This window comes from Ovis canadensis, chromosome X (genome assembly GCF_042477335.2).
Source record: "Ovis canadensis isolate MfBH-ARS-UI-01 breed Bighorn chromosome X, ARS-UI_OviCan_v2, whole genome shotgun sequence".
Taxonomy (NCBI): domain Eukaryota; kingdom Metazoa; phylum Chordata; class Mammalia; order Artiodactyla; family Bovidae; genus Ovis; species Ovis canadensis.
Window position 1 is genome coordinate 14,421,077 of NC_091727.1, and position 24,001 is coordinate 14,445,077.

Consider the following 24,001-nt stretch of genomic DNA (forward strand, 5'->3'; position numbering starts at 1 on the left):
AAAGCTAATTTGCATTTTTCAAAAGTCCCATATGGCGAGTGCAGGGTTTCTCAACCTTGGCACTATTGACATTTGGGGCTTGATCATTCTTTGCTGTGGTGACTGTGTTGTACACTGTACGATGTTTAGCAACAGTCCCAGCCTCTAGCCACTGGCCACGAGTACCCTCCCCCTGGATGTTGCCAAATACACTCTCTAAGGGGCAAAATCACCCCTGGTTGAAAACCAGTGGGCTAGTAGCCATAGCACTGAACAGCACAGTTCTAGAACATTTTGGTTGAGAAAAAGAACTGCCCACTATCCTGTACTAAGGCAGTAGTGGTCTTGTAATAAGAACAAGGAAGGTTTAAAAAAAAAAGTAAATAAAGTCAGACATAGTCACAGAAATGTCACACTTCTTTAATCTTTTTTCCCCACGAAGTGGAGACAGAGCCAGGATAGCGATACTGGAAAATTCTGCCTCCCTCACAAGTCCCCAAGTTAGCATCAGGAAACCTACACTTAACAAATTGACCTCCCTAAGTCTTACGGTATCACCTAGGGAAGAGGGGACGAACCGTGCCTACCTGGTGGGGTTGCTCTGGGGACTAAATTAGACAAAGCATAAAGGGTTTACAGCTCAGTGCTTGGCAAGGTAAGATATTCAACACCATGGATATCTTAGCCACCCTCTTCCAGGCAGGGGACAAAATTTTTCATACCCTTCAACTAACAGCACAAAAGAACCTAGTACAAAGCTACAGATAACAATCTCACTGAAAAAAGCAAAAACTTAGCTGAACTCTATAAACCTGACTTTACTTGAAAATCCCAGTGCTCTCAACACTCAATAACGTTTGCCTGTTGTCTGTGTCGCCATTCCCTTGACACATTTAATTGTGGAGGAGAAACCGTTTCAGCTCCTCAGGGAGGTTGAGTTCAGAGATCTTATGATGCTGCTGGATCCCAAAGCACTTCCGAATTCTAAGGCGGCATAACTGCATCAAAGAAGAGGGCCCTGGAGAAAGATGATAAGACAAGTCACACATGGGTTTCACTGATCCAAGACTTTTCCTCTCCTTCACTAAAAGCATAAAAGATTTAACACTATTATCGAGAAATAATATGGTACTGCTTAAGACCATGCTCTGGGTTTAATAAGAGGTATTTTAAGGCCATGGTCTCTCTTTTCTGGTATCTAACTGAAATCAGGCAATTCGGTTTTGACTTAAAGAAATTTAAAGCTCGGTCTCACCAATGGAGGCTTATGGAAGCTAATTTCGAAATTACAAAGCTATGAAATCCCCAGCAATGACAAGAAAACCCATGTTTAATGGTTTTCTTGTCTTTACTTTTTTAAAAAAAAGTCCATATTTCTGGATGCAAATACTCTAATTTTATAATTTAGCAATTTTAAGACATTCAAATATAAGGAGCTATCTGTGAAACCTAAGCGTGATCTGAACTCATGTTTGTTTTTATATTCTGCATTTAGAGCCATCCCAGTGCTTCAGCTCATAGTGGAAAATGAACTAGTACAAACTTTGCACAGATCCAGCCAAGAGTTTACATCTTAAGATAGCAATTCTCAACAGGGCAGGGGGTGGGAGGGGTGTATTTTGCTCCCTAGGGACCCTTGGTACTGTCTGGAGACACTTTTGCTTGTCACAACTTGAGGGGTGGGCTATTAGCATCTAGAGGGTCGACGACAGGGATGCTGCTAAACATGTCCACTGTGCAGGACAGGACTGCCCCAAACTGGCCCAAAATGTAAATAGTGCTGAGCTTGAGAAGCCCTATCATAAGGTAAAAGGGTGGGAAATTGTTTCAGCCCCAACTCCTGCACTAAATTATAACAGAAGTTCTCTTTTGATTATTAAAAAGATTTTTTAAAGCAAAGCGGTATACCCTAAAGAGGGGCTTCCTTGGTGGCACAATGGTAAAGAATCTGCCTGCAATGCAGGAGATGTGAGTTCGATCCCTGGGTAGGGAAGATCTCCTGGAGAAGGGAATGGTAACCCACTCCAGTATTCTTGCTTTGGAGAATTCCATGGACAGAGGAGCCTGGCGGGCTACAGTCTATGGGGTCACTCGGACATGACTAAGCAACTAACACTTTCCCTTTCAGGGCTTTCCTGGTGGCTCAGTGGTAAAGAATCCACCTGCAATGCAGGAGACCTGGGTTTGATCCCTGGGTTGGGAAGATCCCCTGGAGGAGGACATGGCAACCCACTCCAGTATTCTTGCCTGGAGAATCCCATGGACAGAGGAGCCTGACTGGCTACTGTCCATGGGGTCGCACAGAGTGGGACACGACTTCGCCACTAAGCATGTATGCATACCCTCAAGAATCCCATAAAGCAGTAGCCCTCACACCAGACTTGGCGGAGCTGGGGGGATGTTGGGCCCCACCCCTGAGATGTTGCTTCAACAACCATCATCAGGTGAGCTGAGCATCTGGGTTTTGTACAGGCATGCACCCCAGGTCATTGTATTGTGTGGTCAGGATTGATAATTTAATTCAAAGGGTACAGTGGCCTGTGAATTTGATACCAAGCAGGACCCTGTGGGGCTCCTGAGCTTTTACAAAAGCCTTTCTGTGTCCCCATTTCTTGATTACAGGAAATAGGCTTCATTAGGCTTCTAAGACCTTCCCTGAGTTCCAAGGAGCAGGTTCAAACAGATGCTAGTTAGGGAAGGAGGGGATCCTGAGACAAGGGAGGAACAATAGTGCAGCCTTGGGCAGGGTCCTGGTCCCCCCTCCAGGGATACACAGAACATACATTTGAGCAGTTTTACAGATACGGAAACCCCCACCAGGTGGGAGAAGTTAAGTGAGTGCTGCCCACAAGCAATAGACCCCAGACCTGTTGGAACCGGAAGGCTAATGATGCTGACTTCCACTTACCTCACCACCAACCAATCAGAAGAATGTCCACGAGCTGACCACGCCCTCTTTGAACCATTCCTGTTAAACTCCTCACTGCTCCCTCTAGGTGGGAACACAGTTTTGAGGGCAGTAGCCCACTGTGGCCCCCTTTGCCTGGCAAAGCAATAAAACTGTTCTTTCCTACTTGAGCCAAAACTCTGTCTCCAAGATTCAATTAAGTGTGTCGGGCAGGGTACAAAGGCTGGATTAGACTTCAATTTCCTAGAGCATCACTGCAAGCTACAGGATAAACGGGGTTGATGGAAAAGTGGGAGGGGCAGAACTAGGCACATAGACAAGGAAAGAAAGAAAGGAAATATTTTCAATGAGGCCCTCACCACACATGCAGAAGGTCCCTGTTGGAATTTAGGGCACCTTCCAGACTGTTCAGTGTACTCGAGGCATATATTAATGAAGGATTTCCTGGTGTACTCAAAGCACTTATTAACAAACTGCAAAAAGCATAGTGTAGGGAAACTGAACTTAACCTCATCCCACTAAAGCACATTGAAGGACATGACTAATCACATGTGCTAGATACAATGTCAGGAACAAGTACAGGAGGTACTGATAAACGAGTACAGAGAGCAAGACACCAGAGTAAGCCTGATAGAGACTTAGGCAAAGCAGGCCATTGGAGGAAACTCGGTGTAACTACCGATGGAAATTGAATATCTGCTATTTACAAGTGGGATACTGTATAACTAGAGCCTTCATTCCATATAAATAGAGCTGAAAGCTCACTAGTGCTTTGTAGCCACTTGTTGGCACCTGCAAATATTCAGGGGGCATGGCTTTACTCCATTATGGAATCAGCTAATTCTATATTTATTGATGGGCATATTACTTTGGGGCTCCAGTTCTTTTTTTTCCTGCATCAACACTCATGATGCTTTAAGACCAAAGTGCATTCAAAGTGGCTACTGTGGTGCTGGGGTGAGAGAGTCTCTATTAGTTGTCGTTGTGTGTCAGGAATAAACACTGCTTTAGCTGCTTTGGCGAGGGAGGGGGTGGTCATATTCTTGAACTTCTTTCAAATGTGTGTGTGTCTACATATATGATTTAATGACTTTAGGGGGGCCTGAGGCACTTATGCCTTTGTGGATCTCTTTCTCAATTGAAAAAAAAAAGATATTTTACAGCTGGTAATTTTACAACTGTGTCTGTATAAAGATGAATATAATCCAGGTTGAGTTATAGTCATTTTTTTCCTTCTGATTTTAAAAGAAATTAAAACATTTCTGCGGACACCTAAAAAAACAGTGGGCCCCACGCATTGTGCCATCTGTGCCTGCTGTAGAAATCTGCCCTGTCTAGATATAATTTTTTAAAACCAAGAAATCGTTAAAATGTGGGCACAACTGCCTGGGGGTTACCCCACTGCTTCACATAAAGGGTTTTCTATTGGTTTGTTCCTTGTTTGCATTGGGGGGCCCAAGGCAGGCTATGACCCCCAAGTACCCTGGGGTGATGGGTGTAGGAGGAAGAAGGATTCAGGGGCCACTTTACAATTCTGCCCAGAACCCTAATTCTCAGCAATGTGGGGAGAAAATAACCAGATGACATAACATCAGAGTCCTCCTGGTTGGCAAGCCTGCTTCAAACTTCCACAACCTCTAAGACTCAATGAAGTCTATACTCTAGTCAGATAAATAGGTCCTTAGCTGGCTGCTCTCCACCTCCCGGGACAATTAAGACTCTAACACAACATTTTTAGCAACTATACCCCAATAAAAATTATTTTGTATACTATCATGTGAATTGAATCGCCAGTCTATGTCTGACGCAGGATGCAGCATGCTTGGGGCTGGTGCATGGGGATGACCCAGAAAGATGTTATGGGGAGGGAGGTGGGAGGGGGGTTCATGTTTGGGAATGCATGTAAGAATTAAAGATTTTAAAATGTAAAAAAATAAAAAACTAAAAATAAAAAAATAAAATAAAATAAAGTAAAAACTAAATAATAAAATTTATATCCACACACAAAGAAAGATTGCAATCTGAAGGGTCTCTGCTCCTCACTCCCAGCCTACCCCCAACCCAGGGAAGTGCCTCCACCTCCTTGCACACTGCTCAACCCCAGTGTTTAGTTGCTTGGGTCAGAAGTGTCAGTTTTTATTTATGAAGGTGTATGGGCTCAGTGTTGATTTAGTTATAACAGTAAATGTCTTCAGATTGCCATGGGTCATGAGAGCGATACTGTGTAATGCTCCATGAGTTGCATTCCTACCCACTATCCCAGAAACCTAATGCCCAGTAATTCGCATTAGGACATACTGGGGCTTGTATAACCTCAAAGAGGCTTCTGCCACATCACTCTAAAGCATGGCTTACAAATACCATCTGACATCACTTATACGTGGAATCTAAAATAAGACACAAATGAACTTAACTACAAAACAGAAACAGACTCACAGACATAGAGAACAGACTTGTGTTTGTCAAGGGGAAGGAGGCTGGGAGAGGGCTGGATTGGGAGTTTAGGGTTAGCAGGTGCTATTATATATAGGATGGATAAACAACAAGGTCCTACTGTAGAGCACAGGGAACTATACTCAGTATCCTGTGAGAAATCATAAGGGAAAACAATATGAAAAGGAGCAAATATATATGTATAACTAAGTCACTTTGCTGTGCAGCAGAAATAACACTGTAAACCAAATATATTTCAATAAAATTAATTTTTTAAAATTAAGCATGTCTTAATTTTTAACATTTAAAAACAATATCTTAATTCTTTGAGAGCTGGCATACCCCTGAATGTTAGATCATCCAAACCAGCCTCTCTCCAACATGTCAAACAGCAGGATGGTTGTTTATTATGCAGCCAGTACTGTACCTTGCATACTAAATTATCTCAGCTCCCCACATTTGGGGAAGTGAGGGCATGATCTGTTTAATAGGATGCAAAGCCAGAACTTGGTTAAGTACCTGCCTCCTGCTAGAGCCCATGGGAGTCTCTACAAATTAAGGCTTAGATTCAGGTAAAGGAGAAGCACCTTCTATCTCCAAGAGCTGCCTCAGGGGGCTCTCTGGAGGCACCAGTTCCAAGGGTCGTTTGCCTTCAGCATTCCTGGCCTGCGTGTCTGCTCCAAAGTCCAGGAGCAGGCTGGCCAGCTCCCCACTGGATGCCCTGGCCACTGCATGAAGAGGGGAGTCCAGCCCCCGGCCCTGGTTCACATTCACTCCTAAACAGTCAGGAGAACAACAGAGTCAGTCAAGGAGCAGAGTGCAAGCACCCCCTTCTAAAAGTGCTGTGCCTCCACAGTGGGCATGGGAGTTCTCCAAGTCATCAGGACATGACTTGATTCCATTTAATAATATGGGGAAAAGGCCACTTAACAATATAACTAAAGGTATGACATGAGCCATATGGCAGATGAGGTTGAAAAACCTCACCCTTGCGCATCATACATAGCTGTGATAGATTTAGGAAAAACGCTGGCAGTGTGAAAGCCGCACATTACTTATTACTAGAGCCCAAATATTAGCCGGCACAGACCGGAAGTGACGCTAGATGGCAAAATCTCATCTATGGCAATTTGCCATACTCACACGCCCAGAAACTCCGATGAAGTTTAAACTGGAGACTTGAGACCATGTGAACTGGTCTGTGAAGAGCAACCAATCATGATGACATTGCCTAGACTAGGGTGGCCAATCCTAAGATTACAGGGCAGGTGGCAAAGTCACCCTCTTCGGGGGTCAAGTGGATTCCTAGGACCATCCCCACCCAATTCTATCCCTACACTCTCAACAGAACCTTAGCCCAGCCTAGACACTGGCTCCCACTGGGACATGTGGGGACATACAGCTTTGCATGAGCTGCTGTCTCTCTAGAAAAATGGGAATCTACGTCCAGTCAACAAATGTTAACTGAATTGTTCTTGTATTGTTCTCAGCTTTCGGAGGGATGCCAATCTGACCCTTTCCTGATTAGGAGCTTAAAATCCATCTAAGATGAGAGAAGAGAGAGAGAAAACCAACCTCCTCCTGGTTCATAGTAATGGCTGCCAATTGAGTAGAAGGCAATGAGAACAATAACCCTTCAGCAGAGGGAAAGATTATCTGATTTTTAAAGATAACCAAGACTCAAATAACTTAAAATGTGAAAAAGGGGTATTCCAAGTGTTGAAGGGGTTGGACAACAGCAGGAAGGTGAAAAAGAATGGTGGGACTTGGGCCTTTTCAAAAATATATCTACAATGGACTAAAACTGAGGCAAGTTTATTTCCAAATCAAAGACAACTGCTGAAGGTGGCCTAAAATTCAAAGGCCAGCCCTATCCCAGCAGCTGTGGGAGTTATGCTGGGACTAGTAATATCAATGGCCAGAGGAAGGGAGGCACGGGAAAGGGAGGAGAAACTAATAATCACTGAGGACCTTCCTGGGAGGAGGGACATCATCCTCAGCATGATTCTTGTTACAAGTAAGAGAACTCAAATTGAAACAGTTTCAAATAATTCCCCAGGGGAACACAGTCAAGATGAACTCTGATCTTGTCCAACTCCATTGCCTACACTTTTTCCTCTGCTCCAACAGAAAGAGCTTTCAAATAACCTTGAATGTACTTTTCATTTATTCTCCTTGTTCTGTTGTGCTTTTGGTTTTACCTGACTCCAGAAGTTTCTTGGCACAGGCCACCTGCAGGTTTTCACAAGCCATATATAATGGTGTGCCCAGGTGGCGGATGTTTTGGTCAATGTTGCCCCCATGAGCCGCAAGAGACTCGATGCACTGCACATGGCCTGCAGCCCAAAGTGGAGAAAACAGTTAGAGCACTAATTCTCACAGCTAGGGAAACACCACCTTGCCCATATTCTGTGTGTTGAAAATTTCCAATGACTTAACTAGGGGCCAGAAGCTATGTTCTTTACTTAGAATAGCAAATGATCTTCAACACCGTCACTAGTTAACAGGGTATTTCATAAGATGCCATCTGGAGCTCCGGGTGGAACTCCACGTGAGTTTATTAGCCATGGTAGGCAACCAGCAACCATCCACCTTTTTGAGTTGTTTGTGGCTTTGTAATCTGAGTTCAGAAATCGAAGTGAGAGTTGGGAAGAGGTATGGAAGAGGGACAAGATGGACCTGAAGGAGACAGCACAGTGGGCCACGGGACAGGGAAGGAGACCTACAACCTCACCAAAAGCAGGCCCTGGGAGGAACTGCCCACCGTCCCGTAAGAGTGGTGGGCACTGGACAGGCTTAGGAGATGGTGCCAAATCCAACATGAGTGGAGCCCTTTGTGGCCAACTATGTTGAGTGAAAGCAGAATCACTCTTCCTTGGTCGAGAATGCCATACTGAAACACTGCTCCTTTGCATTATCTAGTTATGCCATTGTAGTTCTGTGTGGATCCCAGGATCCCACATGGAGAACAAGTGCTTTGTATACCTCCTTTTCCCTCTTCAATTGTAAGATGTCCCTTGAAGGAGTGGGTGGAAAACTTCAATTCTCAACAGATTTACCTCTCTTAGCAGCTTCGTGGATGGGGGACGCCAGGTCACTCGCCGGGTGGGGACTGGCTCCATATTGCAGAAGCAAATTCACACACTCATGGCTGCCGCTGACGCAAGCGTTAAACAAGGGAGTGTGCCAGTCTACAGTGACACCATTCACCTGTAAGGAAAAACTCCAGGATGAAGGCAGGCAATGAAGTACCCTGGATTCTAACGTAAGCTCCACCATTTCCAAGCTGTTTTTTCACTTATCAGAGCCTTAAATTCCCCAGCTACAAGATGGAGACAAAAAAGAACAATTGCCACAAAGTTGCTGTGAAAAATCGAATGAAGTATGGGATGTCAGGCCCCAAGAATGTTTCTGAATATTTTGTCTCCTCCATGCCCTCCCCCAGGAACATGAACTTGGACACTAATTAGGATAAGTTGAACAGGTCACAAACTAATCACCTTATTTTAAACACTCTATCCTAGACCCACCCCACACCAATCCAATTTCTGCACAGCAGTTAGAGTAACCTCTTAAAATTGTGAACGTATTATTTTGTTTTAATTTCAGATGCCCCAGGTGCAAACCTGAAGGAGACACTCACTTCCAGGATCTCTCACGTTTGCACCCTCAGGCTCCTCTTTTGCCTCTGCTTAGTCCTGGCTCTGTTCCCAAGTTCGGGGTAAGTTTTCTTAACCAAAATATAAACCTGAGAATATACTTATCATGGCTCTCGGCTGCCCTCAGGACAAAGTCCAATTTCCTGGCATGGACAGCAAGCTTGTTTTGTTCTGACCCCTGTCCCCTGCTCTACCCTGCTGCTATAAGGGATGATTTGAAATCACACAAAATGCCCCCACTTTCACTTCGAGGCTTTTGCGTTTCTTTTTTCCAGTGGGTAGGAAGTTCATCATTTTCCCCAACCCGCCAATGAGCTGAGTGACTCCAACAGGTCCTATAGATTTCAACTGTGATGTCACTTCCTGCAGGAAGCATCTTTTCACTCCCTCTCTCCATCAGAAATAAACAGGTTAGGAACATTTGTACATGTATAATAATACTTATTATATCTTATAGCATGTGGTAGCAAAAAATGGCCACAGACTCTGTGCCCAGGATGCACATTCCTTTGTAATGTGGCTCTGCGACTCCTCTCATCACAAGACAGAGACTATTTTTTCAATCCTGGAATCTGGGCTTGCCCACATGAATCACGTTTTGGTCAATGCGACAGTTAACAAGTGTGATCAAGCAGAGAGCTCACCCTTTTCACTGCTCTCAGAATTCCTGCGACCATGTGAACAGGCCCAGGCCGCCTGCTAAAGGATGAGAGACCACAGGGAGATTTTATTTCTCCCCAGACCTCCCAGCGGCCCCAGCCAGGGTCACCATGAAGCAGTCTGCTGCAGCCCACCTATTGGCTAACCCCAAATGCCTCCGTGAGCCCAGCTGAGGCTAGCCAAAGCAGGCCAGACAGAAGAGCTGTCCAGACAACACAAGGAACTGTGAGATAAAGAAATGGCTACTGTCTGAAGCCATTAAGTCAGGTAGTTTGTTACACAGCAGAAACTGATGGATAAAACAGTTTATTGTAATTGCCTGCTGTGGCTGAGATATTATGCATTCACCAAACTCATTCCCTCTCTCCTGGGCACACAGCCATACACTTTCCCACCTTCCTGGCAGTTAGACATGGCCTGAACTCTGGCCAATGGGATGTGAGTAAAAGTGACTTATGTCACTGCCAAGACTGGCCTTTTAAAAGTCTCCACTCACAATCCTCCATTTTCCTCTTCCAGGCATCTGAAACAGAGCACACGTGGGAGCCACTTGTTGAAGGCAGAGGAGCAACAGGATGAAAGGAGCCTGTGTCCTTGAATCACCCTTGGAAAACAGCCACCCAACCAGCAACACCCACACAGGACTCTGAGTTGAACAAGAAATAAACTTTCGTTCTATGAGGCTACTGAGAGTTCAGGGTTTATCTGTTGAAGCATTTAGTGTCACATTCAGCCATTTACCTGTTTATCTGGTTGTCTCCTCATTTAGTTTAGAAGTTCCTGAAAATCTTTATTTAGAGTTCGACACATAATAAATGCTCAGTACAGACTGGTTGAGAAAAGATGAGCAATCTATATAGAATCTTCTTTTTTTTTTTTTTTTGTCAGTGGTAGATTTTATTTTATTTTATTTTATTTTATTTTTTTTAATTTTTAGTTTTTTATTTTTTAAATTTTAAAATCTTTAATTCTTACATGCATTCCCAAACATGAACCCCCCTCCCACCTCCCTCCCCAGAACATCTTTCTGGGTCATCCCCATGCACCAGCCCCAAGCATGCTGCATCCTGCGTCAGACATAGACTGGCGATTCAATTCACATGATAGTATACATGTTAGAATGTCATTCTCCCAAATCATCCCACCCTCTCCCTCTCCCTCTGAGTCCAAAAGTCCGTTATACACATCTGTGTCTCTTTCCCTGTCTTGCATACAGATTTCCCCATCACTTTTGAGCAAGAGGGGACTTAGTTAATGGAAGAAGTACTGGTCCCTACTTTCAAATTCAATGACTGTGTAACTTCCTTCTCTGTAATCTCATTATGTCACCCTGATTCCCATTCTCCAAATAACCACATGCCTTACCCCTCTCAATCCTCCCAATTCCACAAAATATGCTATATAACTTTTTTGCTATTTCCCCCATTATTTTTCATATATATATATATACTCTAAAGCTCACAGGCTAAGCAGCTTGTCCAAATTTCCAATGTTAGTAAATGGTAGAGATGGTCTGGGACCATTACTCAGGTCTTATGAAGCCAAATGTTATATGTCTTCTACAATATGTCACTACCTTCCAGCCATAGGAGTGAAGGCAGAAGTGTAACAGCTATTTATTAGTAGTGACAGCTAAAGAAAATTATATAGGCTCAGACCATGACTTTCTAGCTACAAATGCAGTATTTCATCTACTGCTAAAGTAAATAAGCTTGATGGACATAATACTTTGGGGGGGAAAAACCCTCTTCATATTTCAAATCAGGCTAATAAAAAATGCTCGAAAGTATTTAGAAGGGATAGAAATAGTCATTTTTCAGTAGTGGCGTCGAAGATGGGGTTTGAGTTGTACTTACCTGAGCTCCATGCCTCAATAATATGCTTGCACAGGAGGGATGACCTCCAAGGCAGGCTTCATGCAGTGGAGACACACGATCTGCCGTGATGAGGTTCACCGGCCACCCCTGGAGGAGGGAAATGGGCAGAGTGAGGAGTGCACTGGAACAGTTCTGTAGGGCTCAGCCATGAATCCACATTCTTTCAAAAGTTCACCTGGCTCACCTATGTGCTCAGTCACTCATTGGTGTCTGACTCTTCGTGAGCCTATGGACTGTGGCCCAACAGGCTTCTCTGTCCACGGAATTCTCCAGGCAAGAATACTGGAGTGGGTTGCCATTTCCTTCTCCAGAGGATCTTCCTGACCCAGGGATCGAACCTGCATCTCCTGCACTGACAGGAGAGTTCTTTATGCTGAGCCATCAGGGAAGCCAATATATATTCTTCTGACTGCAGATTCATAAGAGTCCCTGACCCAGGTAAATTGTGTCTAGATCCCTGCCCCACAGACACTGTGAATACATGTCTGTACATGAAGCCACTAACGTAGAGGGTACTTTGTTACACAGCAAAACATGACCAAGACAGTCCAAAGCATTAGGTGAACCTCCATGGACAGAGAGGCAAAGGGACAATTTACACTCTCACTCCAGTAGTCTAGCGCTAAAGAAGCAAGAAAGTGTCTGAAAGGTCGTGGGGTTCTTCAACCTCTTGGAAAGTGTGCTCTCTAAGAGATGGATCCTGAACCTAATCCAAGCAGAACATCAAAAGAACTCAAGGAGAGGCTCCACAGACTCCCTGATCTTAGAATATATAATCTATTCCTAACAGGAAGAAACCAGGTACAATCAAAGTTCTTTTCCTTAGCATATGTCAATTAAGAGCATGGATAGTTTAATCAACATCTTGGTAATACTGGGTTAGTCAAAAAGTTCATTTGGGTTTTTCTGTAAGATGTCACAGAAAAACCCAAACGAACTTTTTGGTCAACTCAATATTATACCTTTTCTTCCCAGAATGCATGCAGGCTAAGTCGTTGCAGTCAAGTCTGACTCTGTGTGACCCTATGGACTGTAATCCAACAGGCTCCTCTGTCCAAGGGATTCTCTGGGCAAGAATACTGGAGTCAATTTCCATGCTCTTCTCCAAGGGAATCTTCCCAACCCAGGGATCGAAGCCAGGTCCCCTGCATTACAGGCAGATTCTTTACCATCTGAGCCACTAGGGAAGCCCAGAATAAATAAATTTTTCTGGAATAAATTTGCCTAAAATCATTCTATTAGATTATCTCACTCACCATCATCCCTAACACACATTCTTCTACTTTTGTGGGCCTTTTTTTCAGCCCCCCAGTCATGCTGTCCTTTGGGCTGTTACCCTCTGACAGGCAAGTCATGCATTTTGATATATCCCATCATTCTGGACACACACTTGAGTTCACAGGATCTCAGATCCAGAGATATTTTTTTAAGGTGGGTCTAGGAAGGGGTTCTGAAAGACTCAAAATAATCTGCTTGTAAACAAGAAACTTGAAAATCCATTTCAGCACTTTGCCATACTAGCTCTGCTGTTTGCAGGGAGGGATAGGGCTGTATCTTCCCTTCCTTCACAACCTCAAATCCCATCTGTATTAAACAAATGCTCCCTAACCCCTTGACTCGAGAAAAATTTGAATTGTAGCATTTATTCCCTTCACAAGCACTTCCCATGGACTTCACAGTGTAGCATCTTCTGTTTCATTACTGTCATTATTTTATTCAAGGCATTCCTCTCAAAGATCTGTTCTCAAATCCATTCTTTTCCCACTCTCAGCGTTCTCTGTTTATCCAGCCTCTTCCCCACACACTGGTAGAATACACCAGAAATTCACAGCAAAATGTTAACTGCATTTTTCTCTGTGCTACAGATCATGAGATGATAGAAGACTATTCTTTAAAGGAATTCTTTATTCAGAATTCCTCTATCACAAATATACTCCTATAGCCACTACTGCCATTTCAAAATCATTTAGGTGCTTATACATAAATCCAGGTAAATGAAAAAGCAAAAAAGAAATTATTTACATTCCAAAAATGTTCACCACTCATTACATATTCACATTACAAAGAAGTTCCTTTAAATTAAGCTTCCCTGTGCCAACTGAGGACTGTATTTACAGTTCATCACAGATATGCAATTTTGACTTGAAATGAACTGAGGCAGTTTGTCTGAAATATTGTCAAGTCTGAATCATATACCATTTAAGGTGATGTTTAACCCATTACTTCAGAGAGGGTCCAGTCTGCAGTGGGTTCTCAGAAAAAAAACGGATCGAATAGCTGACCTTTAATTCTTCTGTCATCAATTGTCTGTCCCCTAATCTCAGCGTAGAGTCAGAAGTTCTGATGATTCCATGGGGCTGTGCAATACCAGGGCACCCATGGGTGACATAGTGCTTAGTACCTGGCAACTTTCTGTCTCAGCTCCAAATCATATGCCTACTCAGACAACCAACCAACCACAAGAAGGTTAGGCTTTATCATTTATCCTATCCACAGTTATCACTTCCTTCTCTACACTCAGCAGAAAGGAAGATCACAAACCTCCATCTCACTCACATTCATCCAAACACATCACTTCCTCCCTACTTTACCAAGGAGGTCAAAGCCATTTGATGTGAGAGCTTTCTACATTACCCTCCTCTCCACCCCTAACATCTCTTTATATTTCTCCAGTCTTCTTTTCTCCCATTGCTCCTTTCTCTGTGGGAGAAACTGATGAGCTCAGTCCAATAGCCCATGACCTCACCCGGTCCTCCCACCACCCCCAGGACTTTCCTTCATCTACCTTCTCATCTCATGCATTCCCCTGCTCGCTCCTCTTCAGGTACAGTTTCTTTTTGCTTTCAAAGTCCTCCCAGCCCTCAGTCCTGACCCTCTGAGAAGCATCCATTCAAGGCTCTTCATCCCTTCACTGGCCCCCCTTTTTTTCCAAAAATAGTCTATCCTCATTATCTCTACTTTTATACCTTCTCTCATTTTCTACCAACAGAATCCTGCTGATACCGCTTTTAAAGACCACCAGTGACTTTCAGAATCCAGTATGCCTTGCTCTGTTCCCCACCTCCTTCCATCTCTGAATCTGCAACATATTCATCCTGACCTCATGGAACTTGTGCCCTGGCTTCTAACACAGACTTCTACCTGAAATTATCTCCAGTCTCTGACTGCCTTTTTTTCTGTCTCTTTCACTAACTCTGTTCTTCTCCTCGTTACATCTCCTAATGCAGGCATTTCCTCAAGGATTTGCCCCCAAATCCTTTTCTTGTCTCTCAATACCCTCTATATATTACATATTGCTTTCAAATCTAAATCCCCAGCTCCAGTACATGTTCCTAATTCCCTGCTAAGACATAATCACCCAGAGACCCAGCTCATGACATAAATTTAGCCTTTGTCAACCAAACTCTCCTGAAAAGAGCTCCTTTTCTGCCAGACCTGATTCTCTGAATGGTACCACTATCTTCATTTCAAACCCAGGACTGAAATCTGAGAGAGGACAGCAGAATGATTACCGAGTTCAAATGTGGGCACCATCACCTAATTAAAAGTGTGACCTTGGGCCAGCTACTTTTCTCTCAAAGCCTCAATTTCCATCTGTAAAATGGGGACAATTTCACCTACCCTAACAGGTTGGTTATGAATACTTTAAAAATGATGTATGCAAAGTGTTTAGCACTCAGTAATTTCTAGGCAGTTGATATTTGAGGTTTCTTTTTATTCTTTATCCCTGAGCCTTGAATGAGCTGCTTCATCTTTACCAGCTGAGCCACAAGGGAAGCCCAAGAATATTGGAGTGGGTAGTCTATCCCTTCTCCAGCAGATCTTCCCGACCCAGGAATCAAACTGGGGTCTCCTGCATTGCAAGTGGATTTTTTACCAACTGAGCTATCAGGGAAGCCCAAAATCGCTCAGTCATGTCCGACTCTTTGCGACCCCATGGACTAAACAGTCCATGGAATTCTCCAGGCCAAAATACTGGAGTGGGTAGCCTTTCTCTTCTCCAGGGGATCATCTCAACCCAGGGATCAAACTCAGGTCTCCCACACTGCAGGCAGATTCTTTACCAGCTGAGCCACAAGGGAAGCTCAAAAATACTGGAGTGGGTAGCCTATCCCTTCTTCAGCAGATCTTCCTGACCCAGGAATGGAATTGGGGTCTCCTGCATTGCAGGCAGATTTTTTACCAAATGAGCTATCAGGGAAGCCTGCTACAGCCCAAAGGTCTGATATTTCAGAATGCCCAGGATCTTTCCTAGTATCCACCCTGATAGTGATTTAACCCTTTAAAGACTGCATGGAGCAGCATAAAGAGTTTTTATTCAAGAAACAAAAAAGTCAGTCCTCAATCTATGTATGCAGTGGAACTTTATTGGGAAGGTTTATAGGGCTGTGCATTCAATCTTCAGGGGAACTTCAAAAAATAAAAAGTCCTGATACTCAAGCTGCATCCCAGAGCAACTGCAATACAACCAAAGGTAGCTGAATTCAGGCACTGGTATTTTTAAGATTTCCCATGCAACCCCAGCCCAAAGGGATGCTAATATGAACCATTAAATTAAGGTCACAGAGTATCCAAGGTTGCCTTAATTGCTTTATGCTGGCCTAACAAATTGCTTTGCTTTTTAAAAAATAAATTACTATTGAAGTGCAACAGATACAAAGAAAGGTTCATAAATCCTCAGTGTAAACCTCAGTGAATTATCACAAAGACAATCTAACTATATAACCACTACACAGGTAAAGGAAAAAAAAGCATTACCAGAAACCCACATATATCCTACCCAAATTACATCCACAAAGGCATTCAGAATAGTGGCTTCTAGCATGATAGTTTTCCTTGGTTTTCAATGTTTTATTAATTGAACCATGAAGTATGTATTTTTGTATGTGTGCTCAGCTACTCTGACTTACCATCTGGTTTTCAAACACATTCATTCATATATTTTCATTGGTGCATAGAGTTTCACTGAGTAATATACCAAAATATATTTATCCACTTACTTTTGATGGACACTTAGGTTGTTTTCAAGGGCTTTTTTTTTTTCTGTTATGAATAAGGATGCTTCTTTAGTGGCTCAGACAGTAAAGAATTTGCCTGCAATGCAGGAGACCTGGATTCAATCCCTGGGTCAGGAAGATCCCCTGGAGAAGGGAATGGCAACCCACTCCAGCATTCTTGCCAGGAAAATTCCATAGACAGAGGAGCCTGGCAGGCTACAGACCATAGTGTCGCAAAGAGTCAGTCACAACTGAGCAACTAACACTTTCATTTTCACTTAGGTTGTTTTCAAAGGTTTTTTTTTTTTTTTTTGCTGTTAGGAATAAGGCTTCTATGAATATACCCGTACATGTTTTTTGATGAACTCATGTATACATATCTGTTGCATATAAACCTAGAAATGAAAGTGTTTGGTTGTAGGGTATAGATATTTGTAGCTTTAGTAGATATTCCTTAATATTTCCCAAATTGGTTTGCACAAATTTACACTCCCACCAGCAATGTATGAGAGTTTCAGTTGCTCCACATTCTTGCCAATACTTTGTATTATCTGTCTTTCCAAATTTAACCGTTCTAGTGGGAGGAGTGAGTAACATAATTTTTTGTAATTTGAATTACACATTTACTAATTTTACTAATAAGCACAATTTGATATATTTATTGAACACTTGGGTATCTTTTTAAAAATTGCCAGTCCAAGTTTCTTGCTCATTTTTCTGTTGTCAGTCTTTTGTGTATTGATTTTAGGCTAGGAATAAGAGTTCTTAGTCATAAATAGATAGATATCTCAAATATTTTCTCATGTATGGCTTGCCTTATTGCTTTTAAAATGCTGCCTTTGATGAACAAGTCCTTAACTTTAATGAAACCCAACCTATCAATGTTTTTGTTCCTTCCCACATACTCTTTCATGTCAAATGCCTTCCTCCCTCTTTCTCCACTGGCAAAATGGTCTTTAAAAAAAAATTCCTCAACATAGTGATTCTACAGGAGCTTAAAAAATACCAATGCATGAAGCTTGGCCTAGGCTAAATCAGAATATCTAGAGTGAAGCCCAGTTGCTGTTTTCTTTTTAAATCTCACATTATTTTAGTGTGAAGTCATGGTAAAGAATAATTAGTTACAGATTCAGTTTTTCCCTTCTTGGACCAAGTGAGAATTACTTTTTATAATTTCCTTTTCTCTTTGTTATAGACATTTGCATGTTTGGTCTTATATCCCTTACTAAAGTATGTTTGTTTAGTTTATCAGCAGTTTTTTTCAGTAGTCTTTGATTATCTGAAGCACTATGTAGATTGTAATAAGAAAATAGGTTCTCTTCATTTGTGAAGAGTAGCTAGAGCAGGTACATAATGTCTCCTCAGTTAATTCTCTCCAACTCATATATAAGGTAAGATAAAAGACTGAATTTTGGGTCTCAATTCTTCACTCTCTTGTAACAGTGTAATATAGTCACACCCTTGTCATGACCTCATAGTTGACAAAATGTACTCCCTTGATCCTTGACTTTGGACTTGGCCATCTGACTTGCTCTGACCAGTGGGATGTTAGCAGATGTAACATAAGCAGATTGGAAGTTTTCTCTCATGGTTGGGCTTGCCCTGCTATGCTACAGCCTTCTGCCACAGGGAGAAAATTCCTCAGGTAGCCACTGGTCAAACAAGGATGGGAGATGAGTGCAGGAGAGCTGTACCCAACCCACAGCTTGAAGCCAAGATCAGTGCAGATCAGCTGATCCAAAATGTTATTGGCAAGAAATGTTTATTGTATTTTGCTACTGAGTTTTGGCTTTTTTCTTACACAGCAAGACCTGACTAATACTGGAGGTATTAGTCTGGAGGTAGGTATTGGAATGCTCAGGAGCTTCTCAGGTGGCGTAGTGGTAAAGAAGCCACAGGCCAATGCAGGAGATGCAAGAGACATGGCTTTGATCCCTGGGTCAGAAAGATCCCCTGGAGACGGAAATAGCAATGCACTCCAGTATTCTTGCCTGCAAACGTCCATGGACAGGGGAGCCTGGCAGGCTACAGTCCATGGGGTCACAAGTTGGACACAACTGAGAGGCTCAGCACACACAGACACACAGACACACACACTGGAACTTATTTTTTGAAGGTAGAAACTGGGGTTCCAAGAAAATAACTTGCTTAAATAATGCAAAAGTGCTTAGATAAAGACATGATTCCAGACATGATTCAATAAACATATAAATACTGAATATAAACGAGTATCAGTCCAATTTAGTAAGTTATTATATAAAAGCTGCAATGATCATTTTTCACCCTATCAAATTAAGGCAAATGTTTCAGTTTATCTGAGAAGTAGCTTAACTTCATTTAGCTAGTTATGTGCTACTATCTATATTTCTATTTATGAGGCTGCTGCTACTAAAAACAGCTTAAGATAGTGACTTAGAGTAGTCTGAAATTCATCTTTAAAAATTGTCTTCTTATAGGAGGATTTCTTAGTCTAGATAGGTCTGTGAAATTGGAATTTTTCAAAGCACATTTATTAATATTTCCAGAATTAACCCCTGAAATTTATCATGTCCTTCAATTGTGAATCTAGACCACAAACCACAATAGTAACAGGACATCACTGAGAAGAATCACAGATATTTTTAATTGCATTGATTATTGCAGATATCTAAAGTAGCTCAAAATACATTCACCTACTTAGAAAGTATGGTAATAATCAGAATTGCCACTAAATCTTCTTACTGAATGTGTTAATAAAGAAGTTCATATAGTACTATGTTACACATTTGTTTAATAGAGTTCCTCTATATTGTATTTTATGTATTTAAGACATTAGTCTGAGAAGGGGTCTTTAGATTTTGCCAGACTATCAAAGGGGTCCAGGAAAGGGCCAAGAGCTCCTAACTTAAAAGGTCTATATCGTCTCTTCAGAGGACAAACATTATGAACAAAAATTTATTGGAATTTTGAGTGGTGATTGAAACTACTTTTTAAAAAGCACCTTTGCTTAAGTTCCCAATAATTTCGAACCACCAAAATTCCAATTAATGTGTACTTAAGTATCCCATCGAAGGAGCAGAGAAACTAATATCAAACTGGCAGAGCCATTTCCACTGGAGATTCAATAGAATTGAACATTTCTTTGCTATTTTAAGATGACATATTTTAAAAGACATTTTCAAGCATTTATTTTATGTGAAGGGTCTTCAACCTCAGCACTACTCATACTGGGGGCTGGATAACTGTTGAATGTGGAGAGTCATCCTGTGCAGTGTCAGATGTTTAACTTCCTTGGTCTCCAGCTACTAGATGCCAACATCACCACCACCCCAACCCCATTCCCACTCCTGCTCCCAGCTATGACAACCAAAAATGTCTCCAGCCAATGTCAAATGTCTCCATCTGGGCAGAACTGCCCCAATTGAAAACCACTGCTTTACGTGATAATTTTCCAGGATACAGTCTATGGAATAAAGTGACAGCAACTTGAATGCACTAATTTGCCCACTATTCGTTCAATAGAGTCTACAGAATCTACTTTGTGCATAAAATTGTACTAAACTCTAGTATTATGCCAGCCTCCAAACAAAGAAGGACAGCATTCATCTCATTCTGCTAAACAGGAAATTTACATCCTAAGATCAGACTATGACTTCTTTTCCTCAGTGCGGTGAGCCGTAGAACTTGCCTAATATTCATCATTTTTTCCCCCCAAAATTATCTACCTGGTTGATGAGGCTCCTCAAAGACAGCAGACGTCCATGAATGGCTGCTTCATGCACAGGAGACCAATCAGATACAGAATCTGTATGGAAAGGGAGGAAGAGGTTAGTTACATCCTGCTATCGCACTTTAGACTCAGAGGCTCATCCTTGCCCATCAATAAGAGCCTAACTGGTCTTACTGGAGGGAAACATTGGAGTCAAGCAACCAACCCCTTTCATCAGAACTTCAGCATTTCTCCCCTCTATGGATGTTTCTTGAATACAGCTTATTTGAAATGTCTAGCTAGCTAAAGAAATAACTATAGTCTGCTTTCAAACTGAAGACAAAGAGGTGGACTGGGATGACAGATTACTCTACTTCGATTTATACACTGGTTTCAAAGGCAAATGATCCATTTAGTTAAATGAGAGCTTCACTAATTAGCAGCATTAGTGCATTAAACTGTGTTTGCCAGCCTAGTTTCCTGCATGAAATACAAACTCTGGCACCTCAGCAAACAGTGCCATATACTAATAGCAGTAATCATGTCATTACATACGCCATTAGGCTTGGAATCAAATCTAAACAAAACCCTATCTATTTGTAGATTACCTCCTGTCCCAATATCAAGCACAAATCAGACTTCAGTCTGACCTTGCAAGAGGGATGTGATTTCCCCACAAAGGCAGTGTGCCAGCGTGATTAGGAGAAATCTGTGAATTCAGACCCACTTGACTTCTTCTGAGCTGAACCTAGGTCTGTGGAGCAGAACCTAGCTTCAGTTCCCTTCTCTGTAAAGTCAGGACAGCGATATACTTAACCTATGGCTCAACTTCTACTAGCTACTATTATTATCCCACCCTAACACTAATTAGAGGGTATTGATTATACCCCACAGTCACTGCTATTTAAAATAGCAGGGACCTCCCTGGTGGTCCAGTGGTTACAACTTCGCTTTTCCATGCATGGGGTACAGGTTCGGTCCCTGGTCGAGGAGCTAACATCCTCCATGTCTTGTGGCCAAAACACCAAAACATGAAAAACAGAAGCAATACTGTAAACAAATTCAATAAAGACTTTAAAAATGGTCCACATTAGGAAAAAAAAAATCTTAAAAAAAATTAGCAAATGTATTCTCTAACTATACGCAAAGAATACACTATCTTAGGAAAGAAGCCTGTAAAATGCACCTCAACACACTAAATGCTTCCCCCTCTTTCTCGTTGACTGGATGTGCCCTGAATTTGGCATAGACCTGAATTTTTCTCATCTCCAGCTGCATCTGGCTTCTAGAACAAAGGCAGGAAGTCAGAGCATGAGGCGGCTAGTCTGCGCTTGCCGTAGCTCAGGCTCTGCCTGATTGAGCAAACACACGGCACACCAGCAAGGTAGGGTGGTCTGACATCAGTCACACTTTGTGAATGGGCTGTATCTCCTAAAAGTCCGAAGACCTGGAGAAGCAAGGCAGTTACTAAAGCCTGGCCAACGCCAGCCCATCGAGGAGGAGGCTAGAACACTTTGGACTTAACATGTTGGCTGACGTGGGCCTGCCACCTGGAGCTATCAGTGTCCTGGAAAATCTGTCCCAGTGAGCACATTACCATTCCTCCAGATGGATTGACAAGGCTCTTAATAGAGAAGAGCAAGCTGAATGAACCTGCTTCCACACCATGCATCCAAGGCTTCCCTTATGGGCTCATCATTGTGCCCAAGGTCAGGGAAATGACTTTCCCTAACTTCCAAAAACTCATGCTCGGTAGAAAATTAGAGTCCTTGCACCATTCTCTGAGGGTCCTAATGCTCTCAGGAGAAACACTACTGCTTCCAGGGCTTGGCGTCTACAGTGCAGATGGCAGATACCGAAAGACTGATCCCCAAATTAGAATTAAAAGGATAACTCATTCTACCCTGTTGGTTCAAAGGCAAAATACCATCCATACACACTGTTGAGTGAGAAGAGCCACAAGCTGAGAAAGATCTCAAAAATCAGTTGGATCACCATGTTTCTGAGGATTACGCCAATTTTTTTCCTTCCCAGTTCTCAGCTGCTAAGAAATATCACTGCCACACTCCTCAACCTTTCTTAAAATTAACTCAGATAATCAGAGTTGACAGCCAGACAGGTAATTTGGGTCCTAAACTGTAACTCTGTTTAGATTTCATGAAAGTGATGCAATTATCTTATCAGGAGTAGACCAAAATGGGCTTTACTTGTTTGCATTCATCACGGAAGCATGACTCCTTTTACTTAGGGTAAATAAAGAATTATGTACTTGAAGAAGCACATAAAAAAAGAAAAAGAAAAAAGTACATTAAAAAAAAGACTACTTGAGGTTTTGTACCCATGCATTAGCACATAGTATTATTGGGTTGGCCATAAAATTTGTTCTGGTTTTTCCATACATCACAAAAAAAACACAAACGAACTTTCTGGCCAACCCAATATTTACAAAGTGGAGACTATCTGTGTCTTCAAGAAGCACAGGGTATTGTCCAGCTTTGATGATTTATCACTCACATATACCCCTTTCAAATACACAATTCAGTGGTTTTCAGTAGATTTCAGAGTTGTACATCTATCATCATAATTTTAGAACATTTCCAATATCCCAAAAAGAAACCCCTTGCCCAGCAGCAGTCACTTCCCCCAACCCCTCGCAACCATTGATCTACTTTCTTTCTCTATGGATGTGGGGGTTTTTTTGGACTTTTCACACAAATGGAATCATGCAACCTGTGGTCCTTTGTGAATGTTTCAAGGTCCATGCACATTGGAGTATGTATCAGCACTTCATCCTTTTTTATGGCCAAATAATATTTGTATAGATAGATAGACCAAAAAGCTCATAGACATTTGTGTTGCTTCCACTTCTTGGCTGTTACTAATAATTCTGCTCTAAACCTTCATGTACTAATTTTTGAGTGGATATATGTTTTCAATTCTCTTGGATAGACACCCAGGAATGGAATTGCTATATAATGTGGTAACCCAGTGCTTAGCCTTTTGAGAAACTGCCAGACTACTTTCCAAAGCAGCTGCACCACGCTATACTACCAACAGCAGTACATGAGATTCCCTTCCTAAGTTAAAGTCCTTTCAGACTAGGATTAGGTGAATCTACCAGAGCATGCCAGTACTCCAGGCCAGAAGCAAACTTTAGGTTCTTGTATAGGTCATCTCAAACATATACAAAGACTTGAGCCTCAGCTGGTCTCTCAACACTTGATTATCTACAGAGTTAAAATTGTGAAAGGTTGACATTTTTCTAGCATTGAGAGCATGGACTTTATGCATAGTTCATTTAGCAAATGCTCTAATTTGAAACATGGATTGGTCTAACACTCTCTTTAGCTCTTAAAAACACTGATGAGATATCCAGGAGCTGTTTCCAGAGCCCACATCACAAGCAGGCAATGAGCTACAAGCTTAACACATGAGCAATTAAACCCCAAAGCAGCTTTGCCCGCCTTCCTGCTGACAACTGGGAGAGTAGAATAAGCAGGAAAGGGGACTATTCCTGCCAGAACACGGATGCTGCTCACAGGAGGTGGCTATGGATGGAAGGAAAACTCAAAGTCACATTCCCTTTTCCACTGACCCCTGGAAACTCAAGGGCTATTATATCTATACAATACATCATTTAAGTGCTCGGTATATATTAAGAATTTTTCCCCAGTCCTTTATCAGCTAAGAACTGTTGGTTTTACTGCCAAGAAATAGATGCCAAATGGGGTCACTGGCAATGCCACAGATTCACTAGTGTAGCTCGTGGTTGACATGAGGCAAGGAGCTCTCCTCATGAA

General features: G+C 42.2%; 1 protein-coding gene across 2 annotated transcripts in view; it reads right to left on the bottom strand.

Moving 5' to 3' along the window:
* Nucleotides 1-378: 378 nt before the first annotated feature.
* The window catches only part of ASB9 (ankyrin repeat and SOCS box containing 9), a 28,449-nt gene continuing 4,826 nt past the window's right edge, over nucleotides 379-24,001 (bottom strand). For both annotated transcript variants that reach the window (XM_070289805.1, XM_070289806.1), the window contains 6 exons: nucleotides 20,218-20,297; nucleotides 11,496-11,603; nucleotides 8,380-8,530; nucleotides 7,522-7,656; nucleotides 5,908-6,096; nucleotides 379-997 (listed from right to left, as the gene is read on the bottom strand). In XM_070289805.1, the coding sequence (XP_070145906.1) occupies nucleotides 873-997; nucleotides 5,908-6,096; nucleotides 7,522-7,656; nucleotides 8,380-8,530; nucleotides 11,496-11,603; nucleotides 20,218-20,297 (788 nt within the window). In that variant the 3' untranslated portion in view covers nucleotides 379-872. The remainder of the gene's footprint in view (nucleotides 998-5,907; nucleotides 6,097-7,521; nucleotides 7,657-8,379; nucleotides 8,531-11,495; nucleotides 11,604-20,217; nucleotides 20,298-24,001) is intronic.